The sequence below is a fragment of the Giraffa tippelskirchi genome, chromosome 9, assembly GCF_054371585.1.
Source record: "Giraffa tippelskirchi isolate mGirTip1 chromosome 9, T2T-mGirTip1v1.2.pri, whole genome shotgun sequence".
NCBI lineage: Eukaryota > Metazoa > Chordata > Mammalia > Artiodactyla > Giraffidae > Giraffa > Giraffa tippelskirchi.
This window is the reverse complement of record NC_137283.1, coordinates 154,815,650-154,832,839: the sequence shown is the minus strand read 5'-3', so window position 1 is coordinate 154,832,839 and position 17,190 is coordinate 154,815,650. Positions and strand designations below refer to the sequence as shown.

At 39.7% G+C, this 17,190-nt stretch overlaps 1 protein-coding gene across 8 annotated transcripts in view; it reads left to right on the top strand.

The window, feature by feature from the left end:
• TFB1M (transcription factor B1, mitochondrial) overlaps window positions 1-17,190 on the top strand; it is an 80,734-nt gene that overhangs the window by 3,319 nt on the left and 60,225 nt on the right. For all 8 annotated transcript variants that reach the window (XR_014065157.1, XR_014065156.1, XR_014065158.1 and 5 more), the window contains exon 2: window positions 99-250. Coding sequence is in view for 5 of the 8 variants with exons in the window: in XM_081529232.1 (XP_081385358.1) it covers window positions 99-250 (152 nt within the window). In the remaining 3 variants the exon portion in view is untranslated. The remainder of the gene's footprint in view (window positions 1-98; window positions 251-17,190) is intronic.

Below are 17,190 nucleotides of genomic sequence, written 5' to 3'. Positions count from 1 at the left end.
GTAATGGCTGATAAGAATTTGTGTAGATTATTTTTCATTTTGGATTTCATATGTTGACATTTGCCAAGGTAATCAATTCAAGCTTTTCTTTTCTCTAGATAAAATTGTAAGGAAAGCTGGCAATCTGACAAATGCTTATGTATATGAAGTGGGCCCTGGGCCTGGGGGAATCACAAGATCCATTCTCAACGCCGGTGTTGCTGAACTTCTGGTGGTTGAAAAGGATAGTCGATTTATTCCTGGATTACAGGTGAGTTGCTGAAAGTATCTTACTTAAGAGGCAAAAACCCAGTTTAAATCTTCAGGCCACGATTCTTAAACCCCAGGGTATATAAGACTTCTACAGTTTGCTCCTCAAACTGCAGTTGTCCAGACCTCATTCCAGAGATTCTGATTCCAGTGGTCTAGGAGTGGTCTGGGAATCTGCATTTCTAACCACCATCCTCACATGAATTGTTGGCCGCAGCTTGAATAAACCAGTTTTATGCATTGATGCTAAGCAAGCTAATTGTGTGACCTTTTTTGTCTAATAGCTGTGCATGCCATGGCACCCCATTCCTTCAAAAATAAGTAAAACTAAGAAATGCTAACAGTGTCTCAGTTATTGGCATGGCTTCTGAGAACCTCCTTTAAATTCAGAAAATCATTTCTACAAGCACAAGATAGAGAAGATAGAGACCTCATTGAGAGAAACTAATCATTAAGCTTAGGCATTTGTATAAGGATTTTTTAAGTGAAGAAATTAAATTGTGCCATAGGTTTAAAATGAGGTTTGAATAAAATGATCGTTGTTGTTCTTTAGTCACTAAGTCATGTCCGACTTTTTTGCAACCCCGTGGACTATAGCCCAGCAGGCTTCTCTGTCCGTGGGATTTCCCAGGCAAGAATACTGGAGTGGGTTGCCATTTCCTTCTCCAGGGGATCTTCCTGACCCAGCCATCAAACCTGAGTCTCCTACATTGACAGGCAGATTCTTTCCCACTGAGCCACGGGGAAAGCCGGAATGAAATGGTAAATGTATCTTTAAAACAGTAGGTGATGTCCTATGAGAAGTGTTTGAAGAAACTGGTTGTATTTCAGTGGAAGAGAAGCCTTGAGTGAGGAGATTCGTAGCTGCCTCTCCAAAGCTGTGGTGGGGAGGATCATCTTGTTTCAGTCTTCTCTGCTGCCAAGTCACTTCAGTTGTGTCCGACTCTGTGCGACCCCATAGATGGCAGCCCACCAGGCTCCGCCGTCCCTAGGATTCTCCAGGCAAGAATACTGGAGTGGGTTGCCATTTCCTTCTCCAGTGCATGAAAGGGAAAAGTGAAAGTGAAGTCGCTCAGTCGTGTCCGACTCGTAGCGACCCCATGGAATGTAGCCTACCAGGCTCCTCCGTCCATGGGATTTTCCAGGCAAGAGTACTGGAGTGGGATACCATTGCCTTCTCCGCAGTCTTCTCTAGAAGAGAGCTAGAACAGATAAGAATGGAGGGAGGCAGGTGGATTTAAAAATGAGGAGAAACTTAGATGTTTAAAACAGTATAATACAGTGGAACAGGTTATATAAGGGATCTTATAAAGGAATTCTTCATGGGGCACTTACACGTAATGGCTTACGGGCCTTTGATCCCTCTGCGATTCTGAAACTTGGAAAGAGGCTTAGCCTTTGGTTCATAAGAGTAGCAATTTATTAATTGAGTCCAATAGAATAGTAAAATTAGCTACATTGTTACTTTCATATAGGAGGACAAATTGGTTTAAAATTAGTACATTCTAAAACTTGTATGTGTATTAATGGATAAATGTTTAATTTCTGCCAGAACAGTTTGAGAAAATTTGAGAAAATCTAGGGCTTGTGTTTATGCCTCTGGATATTTTTAAAAACCCAGTGAGTTTTCTTCTCATTATTTGGCTGTATCCAGCCTTTATGCTTTAAAATGATTATGTATTTAGTTTCACCTAATTTTGCCAGCCTTTATTGATAGAATTGGTTTCAGATTTATAACTTTATTTGGGGATTATTATATGGTGCAATATTCCTTGATTAAATGTGGCATTTAATAGTGATTTTTGCTCTGAACCAGTTTCTTTCAAGAATGGTGTATCAGTTGGAGGTGGAAGTGGTAACAGTGTTATTTTTGGTGGAAGCATAAGATGATAAAAAGAAACTGAATAACATTACACAGTTCCCTGCAGGTTTATTCATCTAGCCTTTCTGTGGGCATAGAGAAGACTCTTCTGACTTCTTTTCCCATTAAAGGGATGTCTTAACCCTAAATCTCACCCTCTGTTATGTGTAATTCTTTCTCATTAGGCAGGCAGGTGAATCACATTTCACATCACCAGCTTAATTTACATATCCTCTCTGATCTCAACGAAAGATCTTTTGCAGACAGACCAACAGCCAGCCACACCCTTTTCACTGCCCCCTCCCACATCCCTGCACTGCCTTGTTTTATCTGTCTCATGACATTTATTATCATCTGACACACTGTGTGTTCTTATTTGTTGTCAGTGGCACACCTTTGAGGTCTTCCCTGGTGGCTCAGACAGTAAAGAACCCTGCCAATGCAGGAGACCAGAGTTCGATCCCTGGGTAGGAAAGATCCTCTGGAGAAGGGAATGGCTCCCCTCTCCAGAAGGCTTGCCTGGAAAACCCCATGGACAGAGAAGCCTGGTTTGGCTACAGTCCACAAGGTTGCAAAGAGTCAGACACAACTGAGCGACTAACACTCCTTCACCCCTCTGGAATGTAAGTGCCATGAGGGTAGATATTTTTGTCTGTTTTGTTCCCTGCTGTATCTCTACAACATATAAGAGTGCCTGGCACATACCAGGTGTTCAGTAATGTTTCACATGGAGATAGAAAGGTTGACTCTTTGTAGATATCTAATTAGCTGATTAAACGTGTTATTTAATGGTGAAACCGAATAATTGTGTATCATTGATTCAAAGTTTTGTGCTTTTTTCCTAAATATAAAGATTGATTTCAAGATAAATTGCTGTGCAGGAAATGTATATTTGACTTCTGTTTCTGTAGAAGAAGCAAAATTAATTTTTAGTGTTGCATATGCAGGAAAGGAATTTTCCTTAAAAAGAAATGTTGGGTACTAAAATATCAGATAGACTTCTTTTTCTTGTAAAGAATGTTTTGATATGTAAAACCACTTTCTTTTAGAGGTACTAAATTAATCATAAAACTGAGTAAAGGCAGAGTGGTCTATTTTAAGGATTCCATTTTAGTGATATCTAAGCTAATAGAATTACTTTTTAAAGAAATTGTAATAATTTATAAAATGTCTGCTAGCTGAAAGTATGTCATTTGTAGCTTAATTCAAGTTTTTAAAATATCACAAAAATATCACGAGGCAGCCTAGGGAAAAGAACATAGTGATAACATACAGGTTTTTCACTGTTAGCATGTTGTAAGAAAACATGTCTAGTACGTGAAAGCTTCATAGTGAAGAACAGACTCTTAGTGTCAAATGACCTGTGTTTGATGTCTGGCACTACTATTTACTATTTTTATGACTTTGGGCAGGTAACTCTCACTGTGCCTCAGTTTGCTCATAGGATTGTTATGGTTTAAATGAATGCCTTGTCTTAGTAGGCACTCAGTACAGTTTTTGATGTAGGTAATCAATGAAATTATCATCCCCATGCCTTGAGCAGAGCTTCCCAGGTGGTTCATTGGTAAAGAATCCACATGCTAATGCAGGAGCCTCACAAAACACAGGTTTGATCCCTGGGTCAGGAAGATCCCTTGGAGGAGGAAATGGCAACCTACTCCAGTATCCTTGCCTGGAGAATCCCATGGACAGAGGAGCCTGGCAGGCTGCAGTCCATAGGGTCACAAAGAATCAGACACGGCTGAGCAACTTTCACTTCATGGGAACACTGAGGCTTTCTCTGGCTCATCAAACTAGCATTGGGCATCTGGGGTTTCTTTCTCTTAATGTTGTAGCATTAAGAAAGCGAAAGGTATTCAAATCTTGAATTCTTAATTGCAGATTTGGCTGTCCTTATAATCCTATCAGGTTTTGTTTTGTCTATTTTGAAGCACTGTTACTGGGTACATCAACATTTAGGATTGTTGTATCTCTGTGACGGTTGTCGTCTTTATCATTTTGAAATGATCTTCATTACCCCTGGTAATGTTCGTTACTTTGAAATCTACTTTGTCTGATATTAATATAGCCATTTCAGCTCTCTTGATTAGCATTAGAGTGGTGTATCTTTTCCAATTTGCCTAATTGTGTTTTTATATTTAAAATGTGTTTCTTCTAGCCATTGTGTAGTGGGTCTTGCACTTTCCCCACCAATCTGGTCATCTTTGCCTTATGTATTAGTTTTCTATTGCTGCTGTAACAAATTACCACAAATTCAGCAACCTAAAATGACACATTTATTCTGTTATAGTTCTCGGGGGTTAGAAGTCTAAAAGCAAGGTCAGAGCTGCATCCTTTGGAGGCTTCAGGGGAGAAACTGTTTCCTTGCCTTTTTAAAAACATTTTTATTGAAGTATAGTTGATTTACAATGTTGTGTTCATTTCACATGTACAACAAAGTGAATCAATTATACATATATCCACTCGTTCTTTTCATTCTTTTCCCATATAGGTCATCATGGAGTATTTAGAGTTCCCTGTGCTATATATAGCAGGTTCTTATCAGCTACCTATTTTACGTAAAGTAGTATGTATATGTCAATCCCAGAATCCCAATTTATACCTCCTCTTTATCCTCTGGTAGACTCTTAAGTTTATTTTCTATGGATACCATCATGACTCTACTTCTGTTTTGAAAATAAGTTTTTTTTGTACCCCTCTTTTTTAGGTTCCACATATAAGCAATATCATATATTTGTCTTCCTGTGTCTGTCTTACTTTACTACATATGACAATTTCTAGGTCCATCCAGGTTGTGGCAAATGGCATTATTTTGTTCTTTTTTATGGCTGAGTAATATTCCAGTGTGTGTGTGTGTGTGTGTGTGTGTGTACACACACACACACACACACAACACATCTTTATCCATTTTTCTGTCGATGGACATTTAGGTTGCTTACATGTCCTGACTCTTGTAAATAGTGCTGCTATGAGTATTGGGGTACATGTATCGTTTTGAATTATGATATTCTCCAGGTATGTGCCCAGGAGTGGGATTGCTGGGCCATATAGTAGCTCTATTTTTAGGTTTTTAAAGAACCTCCTTACTCTTGTCCATAGTGACTGTACCGATTTACATTCCCACCAACAGTGTGGGGCGGTTCCCTTTTCTCCATTCCCTCTCCACATTTATTGTTTGTAGATTCCTTGCCTTTATCAGCTTTTAGAATCTATCTGCAATCATTAGCTCATGGACCTCTTGCTTCTACATCTCTGCTGTTGATCCTAATCCTCCTGCCTCGCTCATACAAGGACCCTTGTGATTATATTGGGCCCACTCGGATAATCTAGACTAATCTCCTCATGTCAGAATCTTTAATCACCTCAACTGAGTGCCTACTACTGTGTGACATAACATAGTCACAGGTTCCAGGAATTAGGACAGGGGTGTTTGTGGGGCCAGTATTCAGTCTACCACAGTTTGTTATCTGTAACTCTTTATTACTTCAGTGGTTTATTGAAGTTGTATAGTATACATATTAACATACCACATCCTATCTTTAAGTAATGATACCACTTCACATACAACACACAGATCTTAAAATAGTATACACTTGCATCTCTCCCTTCCAGGCTTTTGTGCTACTGTTGTTATTTTTCTCCATCTGTTATGGAGTTCACAATTCAATGTTATTTTTGTTGTAAAAGTCAAATCTATGATAAAGAGACTTTAATAATAAGCAAAAATGCTTACATATTTACCTTTGAGGTTACTATTTTAAGTGCTCTTCATCTATATTTCTATTTACTATAATTTTCTTTCTACTTGTAAGGCTTTCTTTAGCACTTCTTGTAGTGTGGATCTCTATAATATACATTTCAGCATTTGTATGTCTGGAAAAGTTTTATTTTGCCTTTGTGTTTAAAAACATGCTGTCAGGTTTGGGGGTTTCTCTCCAGTGCTCTTAAGAGGTTGCTCTGCTCTCTTATTACTCCTGTTGTTTCTGACAAGAAATCTGTCATTCTTTGCTTCTTTTATCTTCGGCTGTTTTTATGATTTTTTTCTTTTTTATAATTTTATTTGTAATTGAAGGATAATTGCTTCACAGTATTATGTTGATTTCTGCCAAACATCAACATGAATCAGCCATAGGTATACATATGTCCCCTTCCTCTAGCACCTCCCTCCCCATCCTACCTCTCGAGGTTGTTATAGAGCCCCAGTTTGAGTTCCCTGAGTCACACCGCAAATTCCCACTGGCTGTGTATTTTACATATGGTGATGTATGTTTCCCTGTTACTCTCTCCATACATCTCACCGTCTCCTTCTTTCCCCACATCTGTGTCTGTAAGTGTGTTCTCTATGTCTGTGTCTCCAGTGCTGCCTCGCAAACAGGTTCATCAATACTGTCTTTCTAGATTCCATATATATGCATTAGTATATGATACTTGTTTTTCTCTTTCTGACTTACTTCACTCTGTATAATAGGCTCTAGGTTCATCCATCTCATTAGAACTGACTCGAATGTGTCCTTTTTATAGCTGACGATTTTTTCTGTATCATTGGTTTTGAGTCTTTTTATCATGATGTGTCTTGGTGTCCTTTTCTTCATGTTTCTTGCCGATGGGCCAATGAGAGCTTCCTGGATCTGCAGGTTTTCCTGCACTTCCTGTTGTCCAACATCTAAATACTGCCTCAGCTTTTTTGGCTATTTCATGTTTAAAGTAAAAGAGTGTAACCGGTTGGTCTCCTGTATTACATCTTGACCAGAGTAAGAAGCTCTAGGATTCTTCTTAACCATTAGGTATTTATTTCATGGAATTTTGGAGATAGTAAGGCATTGAGTATTGTTAGTATTGCCTCTGGAATTCTATAAGGTAAACAGTGATTATTTCTTCATGGACTTCATGGGATTGAGAATAAATAGATGGTGTTCAGATAGCATATATGGCACTTACCCTGAGCTTGCCTTTGAACCTGTTTTAGTTTTAGCTTTCTCATCTGCAGCATGGGAATGTTAGTTTTCTTTGTGGTTATTACAAGGATAGATAGAAATTTATGTAAAGAGATTGGTCTGTTGACAATTATTCCCCTTCCCCATCCTCTTGCAAAGGGAGATATAAAGTAATCTAGTCATCCTAACAAAAGGACCTGTTTTTAATCAGAGGTAGTAAATGTTTGAAATTCTTTCTAGCAAATTTTAAATAGGACTTCCTGTTGTGATGACTACATACTTACACATGTAACTTACTTGATGCAGATATGACCGCAGTTAATTATAACATAGACAACACTCAACCAGTTAGCAAAAGCTGACTTCACAGCCAAAGTGATCTAGTCCACCGCAAGTAAGTACAGAGACCAGTGCTGGAAGCAGACCCACTGACTACAGCAAGAAGTAACAGTTATTACTGTGGCAGAAGAGCTACAAAAAGTGAAAGCACGATAAGGAAGGATCCCTAACTATTGAGGCCATTGCTCTACAGTCGACAGTGATCCAAGTCATCAAGAAAAGACTGAAATTGGGTTCATTGTTCTTAGTTTAGGAGAATTGTGCAATATAGTTAATATTTATATCTGTAAGTTTATTTTTAAGAAATGTTGACATTTAATGTTGACATTAAAACAATGTTATATTGGTTGGGTAGAAAAAGTCTTAGTTGCTCAGTTGTGTCTGACTCTAAGTGACCAGTGGACTGTAGCCCACCAGGCTCCTCTGTTCATGGAGTTGTCCAGTCAGGAATTCTGAAGTGGGTTGCCGTTGACCTACTCCGGGGGATCTTCCCACAGGAATTGAACCTGGGTCTCCTGCACTGCAGGCAGATGCTTTACATGTGAGCCACCAAGGAAGCCCTGGCTTGAATAGAAAATTTATTAAAGCAAACATCTAGTCTCTTGATGAGTCTGAGTGAGTTTCTGCTGTACATGTCGATGTTCTTATTGTTTGTTGTTTAGTCACTCAGTTGTGTCTTAACTCTTTGTGACCCCATGAACTGCAGCATGCCAGGCTTCCTTGTCCTTTACTATCTCCCAGAGTTTGCCCAAGCTCATGTCTGTTGACTCAGTGATGCCATCCAACCATCTCATCCTCTGTCGTCCCCTTCTCCTCCTGCCCTCAGTCTTTCCTAGCATCAGGGTCTTTTCCAATGAGTCAGCTCTCCGCATCAGATGGCCAAAGTATTGGAGCTTCAGTGTCAGTCTTTCAGTGAATATTCAGGGTTGATTTCCGTTAGGATTGACTGGTTTGATCTCCTTGCTGTCCAAGGGACTCTCAAGAGTCTTCTCCGGCACCATAGTTTGAAAAAAAAAATCAATTCTTCTGTGCTCAGTCTTCTTTATGGTCCAATCTCTCATATGTATCTGACTACGGGAAAATAACATAGCTTTGACTATATGGACCTTTGTCAGCAAAATGATGTCTCTGCTTTTTAATATGCTTTGTAGTTTTGCCATAGCTTTTCTTCCAAGGAGCAAGCATCTTTTAAGTCATTTTGGAGCCCAAGAAAATAAAATCTGCCCGTTTCCTCTTTTTCCCCCATCTATTCGCCATGAAATGATGGGACTGGATGCCATGATCTTTGTTTTTTGAATGTTGAGTTTTAAGCCAGCTTTTTCATTCTTCTCTTATGCTTTCATCAAGAGGCTCTTTAGTTCCTCTTTGCTTTCTGCCATCAGGGTTGTTCTGCGTATCTTAGGTTATTGATATTTTTCTAGGCAATCTTAATTCCAGCTTGTGATTCATCCACCTGACATTTCACATGATACACTCTGCATAAATGGTAAATAAGCAGGGTGACAATAGGCAGCCTTGATGTACATCTTTCCTAATTTTTAATCAATCCATTGTTCCATGTCCGATTCTAACTGTGGCTTCTTGACCTGCATACAGATTTCTCAGGAGGCAGGTAAAGTGGTCTGGTATTCCCATCTCTTTAAGAATTTTCCAGTTTGTGATCCATACAGTCAAAGGCTTTAGTGTAGTCAGTGAAGCAGAAGTAGATGTTTTTCTGGAATTCCCTTGCTTTTTCTTTGATCCAGCAGATGTTGGCAATTTGATCCCTGGCTCTTCTGCCTTTTCTAAATCAAGCTTGTACATCTGGAAGGTCTCGTTTCATGTACTGTTGAAGTCTAGCTTGAAGGATTTGGAGGATGATCTTGCTGCCATGTGAAATGAATGCAGTTGTGTGGTAGTTTGAACATTCTGTGGCATTGCCCTTTTGGGATTGGAATGAAAGCTGGCCTTTTTCAGTCCTGCGGCCACTGTCGTGCTCAGTCTCTCAGTCAGGTGCAACTGTTTGCATCCCCATGGTGGACTGTAGCCCACCAGGCTCCTCCCTCCAGGGGATTTTCCAGGCAAGAAGACTAGAGTGGGTTGCCATTTCCTTCTCCAGGGCCACCTCTGAGTTTTCTAAATTTGCTGGCATATTGGATGCAGCACTTAAACAGCATCATCTTTTAGGATTTGAAATAGCTCAATTGGAATTCTATCACTTCCACTAGCTTTGTTTGTTGTAATGCTTCCTAAGGGCTACTTGATTTCACACTTCAGGATGTCTGACTCTAGGTAAGTGATCACACCATCATGGTTATCTGGGTCATTAAGACCTTCATTGTATAGTTCTTCTGTGTATTCTTGCCACCTTGTCTTTATATCTTCTGCTTCTGTTAGATCCATACTGTTTCTGTCCTTCATTGTGCCCATCTTTTTCATGAACCATTCCTTGGTATCTCCAGTTTTCTTGAAGAGATCTCTCTAGTCTTTCCTATTCTATTGTTTTCCCTGTTTCTTTGCATTTTTCACTTAAGGCTCTCTATCTCTCCTTGTTATTCTCTGGAACTCTGCATTCAGTTGAATGTATCTTTCCCTTTCTCCTTTGCCTTTTTCTTCTCAGCTATTTGTAAAGCTATCTCAGACAACCATTTTTGCCTTCTTGCATTTCTTTTTTGGGGGGATAGTTTTTGTTATCACCTCCTTACATTTTTATGAACCTCCAACCCACAAACTGGAGAACAATAATACCAAAGAAGTTCTTAGACTGTTGGGAATGGTCTAGGCCCCACATCAGGCTTCCCAACCTGGGAATCGGGCAAAGGGAATGGTAATCCCCAGGGAATCTGACTTTGCAGGCCTATGGGATTTGATTATAGAACTTCCACAGGACTAGGGAAAGCAGACTCTTGGAGGGTGCATTCAAAACCTTGTGCACAGCAGGTCCCAGGGGAAAGGAGCAGTTAACCCCATGAGAGACTGAGCCAGACCTGCCTGTGAGTGTTTGAGGGTCTCCTGTTGAGGCGCAGGTCGGCAGGAACACTGGCAAAAGCCGTCCTGGGAGGTGCGTATTGGCGTAAGTCCTTTTGGAGGTCACCTTTAGCCCTACCATAGAGCCTATAGACTCTAGAACTGGACTGCCTCTAACAGGCAGGGTGCACAGCCCCACGAGCAGAAAATTAAAGATTTACCGAGCATGGCCCTGTCCGCCAGAGCAAGATCCAGTTTTCCCCACAGCCAGTCCCTCAGGAAGCTTGTACAAGCCTTTTATCCTCATCCATCAGAGGGCAGACAGAAGAAGCAAGAAGTACAATCCCACAGCCTCCAGAATGAAAACCACAATCACAGAAAGCTAACCAAAATGGTCACATGGATCATAATAGCCTTGTGTAACTCAGTGAAGCTATAAGCCATGCCATACAGGGCCACCCAAAACAGCCGGGTCACGGTGGAGATTTCTGAAAAACCGTGGTCCGCTGGAGAAGCGAGTGGCAAATCACTTCAGTATTCTTGCCTCGAGAACCCCATGAACAGTATGAAAAGGCAGTGTGTGGCAGGTTAGAAAGAAGGTGATATTACTGGGCTGTGTAATCAGTGCTTAGCCCACTGTACAGGGTTGGCTGTCATGAGTCCCTCACCTTGAGAACGTGCTGTAAAACATATAAAATGGCTGTTAGTTTTTTGCCCTGAAGGAATTTATAAATGGGCATATGTTCTAGAAATTGCAAAAATTGTTTCCTCATCAAATTAGATCACGAGCAAACTACCTAGTTAAGACCATAGCTTAGCCTCCACCACCACCCGCTGACACATATGTGCAGGACAGCATTCACTAAGTATTCGACTTGTAAGAGGAGAGGGATTTTTAGGTGACTGTGAAGAACACTTCTGCATTTGTTTTCTTAGTTTTATCAAAGGGATTCTCTATTTCTTCCTTGTACCCTTTATAGAACTTAATACCAGAAAAGCACATGTTCTCTCTTGGAAACCAGCTGTGATTACTTCCAACACTGAGTAAAAATGATATAATTCGGTATGTTGGCTGCAGGCTCTAACATCTCTAGGACTGGTACTATGTCAAGCTCTCACAATCTACATACTTTGTATGCTTCCTTTATTGTAGTTTGGTTTTCTTCTTTTACAACCTTACTTAATGAATGCTTTTTACTCAAAGCTTACTTATGTCTCATTTTGGAAAAATATAGGAGTGAAAATGGTTGAACAATTTGAGTGTCTGTAAGAATCCTCATTTGGCTGTCACTAAGTGCCTGCATAGATAGTCAGTGGTGCCTTTGAGGTCAATACGAGGCAACACTCCCAGAGTTCTGAGGTGTAACAGGCACCAGTGTTGTTCCTAAAGGGCTGTAATAGTGATCTGTCCCACCCTTTTGTCATTCCCAAATATTATTATGATAATGCAAATATTTTCTTCTATTAGTAGTTGATTACGAGGTCTTTCTGTGTCATTGCTGATTATCATTAGGTGTTGAAATGGCTGCTGTCCATAATCATACTGTCATTTCTGTTTGTACAACATTTTTTTGCTTCCATAATTGCTCAGGGCCTTCACATAAAGCTGTGAACAGCAGCATTCATTCCTTCTGCAGTGGGGAGTGGAAAGGGAAAGCTCGAGCTACAGAGTCATCCTGGAAAAAGTAGACCTCTTAAAGAACAGGGGGACTTGGTGTGTCATTGACTGACACATAAGCCAGAAGGGGAATCCAAAAAAATAGCAACTTTAAACTTGGGAAGGGAAGGTAAATGTGTATTTTTACCAGTTTCCTGGTATGTAGCTGTGTGTGTCAAGGTGGAAAATAGTATTTCAAACATGGTTGAAGTTATCAGAGCATGTAAATTAATGCCACAGAACCAAATTTATGCTGTTTTGTTTTAATCTTAATTACTAGTTACTTCATAACTTTCTATATATTGACATATGTGAAACATAAGCTTTTAATTCTGTCTCTTTGTTTTTGGTATGCTTATTTGTTTTGTTTTAATTATGTGAAGCATAATTACAGAAGAAAATTTAATGTTCTTCATTGAAAATGGTAAATGCTATCATTAAATATTTTTATACAGTAAAAGCCTGTCCTATAGAGAGAGAGATCTCCCTTTTTTTGTAGTATGTCTAAGTTATTATATTTTCTAAGTTTGTCTGGAACTCATCAGATTCAGTTCAGTTCAGTCGCAGATTAAGTTTTAGCAAACCATGGTAACTTAAAATAATCCATAAGTATATTAATATCAGAGGTACACAATTATTTTTGCTAAACTACCATGGCTAAACAGATTAAACTAGATGATTCCCATAACTTAAAATGTTTAGCCTCTAATCAGCATATGCATTTCAGCCACGTGTTTCTCCAGCTTTACATGTATAATTGACTTATCAGTGAAATAAATCTTTGCAAGTTTCTGGACCTTTCAAATTTTAGGGGCCCCCAAATATCATGGGCTAGGAGGAGTTTTCCAGCTTCATAGAAAACTGAATGCCATTTGATCATTTACTTATTCATTGACTTGTCAGATACGTATATAAAGCACCTACTGTGTACTGTTGCAGCTACAGGGGATATTAAAGTAGATAAGAAACAGGTGCCCTTAAGGGGCCTCTGTTGTTACAGGGGAAAGAAACCTGTATATACATGATTACAATACACAACACTATAAAGAAGCATGTGCAAGGCACATTGTTGACCCAGAGGTGTGAGTGATCTACAGCTAGGTGCCTTGGTCCATGTCTCCTCCATGGCTTTTGTGATGGTGCTTTCATCCTTCCTCAGTTGCCTGAATTAGTCAGGAGAGTTAGGATAGAGAATTCAGCTTTAATTGAGCTAGAGAAGAAGATCCAGGGGATGCTAAGAGCAAAAGTTCTTTGAATTGGAGCCAAGGTTCTCTGAGTTCCCTGAACTGAGATTTAATGTGGGAAGAGGGTCACCTCTTCCTTTATTCCTTTTGTAACCTACTTTATTTTTTCAACTTATTTTTTATATTGGAGAATAACCAATAACAATGTTGTAATAGTTTCAGGTGGATAGCAAAGGCACTCAGCCATACATATATACATGTATCATCAGCTATACATATATACATGTATCCATTTTCCCCAACTCCCCTCCCATCCAGGCTGCCAGTAACATTGAGCAGAGTTCCCTGTGATATACAGTAGGGGGACCTTGTGGTTATCCACTTTAAATACTGCAGTGTGTATGTGTCGATACCAAACTCCCTAACTATCTTTTCCCCCCATTGTTCTTTCGATTTGCTTATTTTCATTGATTTTACTCTCTTACATGTTAACTTGATAAGTTCATGGATTGCATCTGGCTGTTGTTTGTTTTTTTACTAAGGACTTCAAGAACCAAGTTTTGTTTTGAGTCTAGGGCACTTAACACAATGCAAGTTTATAGATGGCTTACCTGTAAGGCTCCTTTTAGTTAGGTGCCAACACTTCAGTGCTATGAGAGCATTTCTTAAGGTGTGATGCTAAGGTGGATGAGAAGGAGGGGAAAAAAGATAAAGGAGAGAAGCACTTCTCTTTTTTACTGAGAAAAACTGAAGAAAGGAAGGACAACAAAGAATGGAAGGTAGAAATTGGCCAAGAAATAGCTTTTGTTAAAACATGCAGGATAATTCATTAGGTTGAAAGTGCCTGAGGATCAGAATTACTTCAGGAGCACTCTGGTCAAGGGAGTGCCTCAGAGTGCCACTTATAGCTTGGCAATGACACATGACTTTCTGCTTGGTTGACTCTACTCTCAGATTAAGTTAAAGATCTTGGTAATATGTAGGATCCTTTGTATGTACTTAAGATATAGAGATTTAGTTAAATTAAGTTCATCTTTCATGTGATTTCTCCTAATTTTCAGTATTTCATTATAATGTTTTTAGTCTGTTATTTTTTAATCAGTATTTTTATTGACATATAGTTGACTTATACAGTTTCGATTTCTGCTGTTCCATTATGGTTTTTCATAGAATATTGAATATAGGTCTCTGTGCTTTATAGTTATTTAGTCACTGAGTCTCATCCGACTCTTTTGTGACCCCATGAACTATAACCTGGCAGACTTTTCTGTCTATGGGATTTCCCAGGCAAGAATACTGGAGTGGGTTGCCATTTTCTTCTCCAGTGCTATATAGTAGGATCTTGTTTATCCATCCTACATATACAAGCTTATATCTGCTAACCCCAACCTCCTACTTGATGCTTCCCCAACCTCCTCCTCCCTGGCAGCCACCAGTCTGTTCTCTGACTGGTCCATTATTTGGTTTGTTTCATAGATAAATTCATTTGTGTTGTTTTTAGATTCCAGGTATATATGATATCATATGACATTTGCCTTTCTGTTTCTGACTTATTTCACTTAGTATTGATAATCTCTAGTTGCATCCATGTTACTGCAAATGGCATTATTTCTTTTTTTTAATAGCTGAGTAATATTCCATTGTAGAGAAGGAAATGGCAGCCTACTCCGGTATTCTTGCCTGGAGAACCCGATGGACAGAGGAGCCTGCAGACTGCAGTCCATGGGATCACAAAGAGTTGGACTTAGTTGGACTGAACAACAACGATATTCTATTGTATATATGTACCACATCTTTATCCATTCATTTGTCGATGGACATTTAGGTTGTTTCACGTCTTGGTATTGTGAATAGTGCCACTAAAAACATTAGGGGACGTGTATCTTTTTGAATTAGTTTTGTCTGCATAAGTGTCCAGGAGTGAGTTTGCTGGATCATTTGGTAATTCTGTTTTTAATTTTCCAAGGAACCTCCATACTGTTTTCCACAGTGACTGCACCAGGTTACATTCCCACCAACTGGATAGAAGGGATCCCTTTTCTCCACACCCTCTTGAGCATTTTTTCTTTGTAGTCTTTTTAATGATGGCTCTTCTGACCAATGTGAAGTAGTACCCATTGTAGTTTTGCATTTCTCTAATAACTAGCAATATTGGGCATCTTTTCTTGTACCTGTTGGCCATCTGTTTGTCTTTGTAGAAATGTCTATTTAGGTCTTCTGCCCATTTTTGACTGGGTTTTTTGTTGTTGAGTTGTATGAGCTGTTTGTATATTTTCTAAATTAAGTCCTGTCAGTTGCATTGTTTGCAAATATTTTCTCCCATTCTGTAGGTTGTATTTTGTTTTGTTTATGATTTCCTTTGCTATGCAAAAGGTTGTAAATTTGATTAGATCCCATTTGTTTATTTTTGTTTTTATTTCTGTTGCCTTGGGAGACTCAGTTCAGTTCAGTCGCTCAGTCGTGTCCGACTCTTTGCAACCCCATGAACTGCAGCACGCCAGGCCTCCCTGTCCATTACCAACTCCCGGAGTCTACCCAAACCCATGTCCATCAAGTTGGTGATGCCATCCAACCATCTCATCCTCTGTCATCCCCTTCTCCTCCTGCCCCCAATCCTACCCAGCATTAGGGTCTTTTCCAATGAGTCAACCCTTTGCATGAGGTGGCCAAAGTATTGGAGTTTCAGCTTCAACATCAGTCCTTCCAATGAACACCCAGGATTGATCTCTTTTGGGATGGATTGATTGGATCTCCTTGCAGTCCAAGGGACTCTCAAGAGTCTTCTCCAACACCACAGTTCAAAAGCATCAATTCTTCGGCGCTCAGCTTTCTTCACCGTCCAACTCTCACATCCATACATGACCACTGGAAAAACCATAGCCTTGACTAGACGGACTTTTGTTGGCAAAGTAATGTCTCTGCTTTTAAATATGCTATCTAGGTTGGCCATAACCTTCCTTCCAAGGAGTAAGCGTCTTTTAATTTCATGGCTGCAGTCACCATCAGCAGTGATTTTGGAGCCCCCAAAAATAAAGTCTGACACTGTTTCCACTGTTTCCCCATCTATTTCCCATGAAGTGATGGGACCAGATGCCATGATCTTAGTTTTCTGAATGTTGAGCTTTAAGCCAACTTTTTCACTCTCCTCTTTCACTTTCTTTAAGAGGCTTTTTAGTTCTTCTTCACTTTCTGCCATAAGGGTGGTGTCATCCACATATCTGAGGTTATTGATATTTCTCCTGGCAATCTTGATTCCAGCTTGTGTTTCTTCCAGCCCAGCGTTTCTCATGATGTACTCTGCATATAAGTTAAATAAGCAGGGTGACAATATACAGCCTTGACGTACTCCTTTTCCTATTTGGAACCAGTCTGTTGTTCCATGTCCACTTCTAACTGTTGCTTCCTGACCTGCATACAGGTTTCTCAAGAGACAGGTCAGATGGTATGGTATGCCCATCTCTTTCAGAATTTTCCACAGTTTATTGTGATCCACACAGTCAAAGGCTTTGGCATAGTCAATAAAGCAGAAATAGATGTTTTTCTGGAACTCTCTTGCTTTTTCGATGATCCAGCGGATATTGGCAATTTGATCTCTGGTTCCTCTGCCTTTTCTAAAACCAGCTTGAACATCTGGAAGTTCACGGTTCACGTATTGCTGAGGCCTGGCTTGGAGAATTTTGAGCATTACTTTACTAGCGTGTGAGATGAGTGCATTTGTGTGGTGGTTTGAGCATTCTTTGGCATTGCCTTTCTTTGGGATTGGAACGAAAACTGCCCTTTTCCAGTCCTGTGGCCACTGCTGAGGTTTCCAAATTTGCCGGCATATCGAGTGCAGCACTTTCACAGCATCATCTTTGAGGATTTGAAATAGCTCAACTGGAATTCCGTCACCTCCACTAGCTTTGTTGGTACTTAGTCTCCAATTTAAAAACACAGGAGTTCAGTTTTTGCTAAATCTATACCGAAATACAAGCCATCCTGATGGTCAGAATTATGTCAATATTTGTGACGTTATAGGCT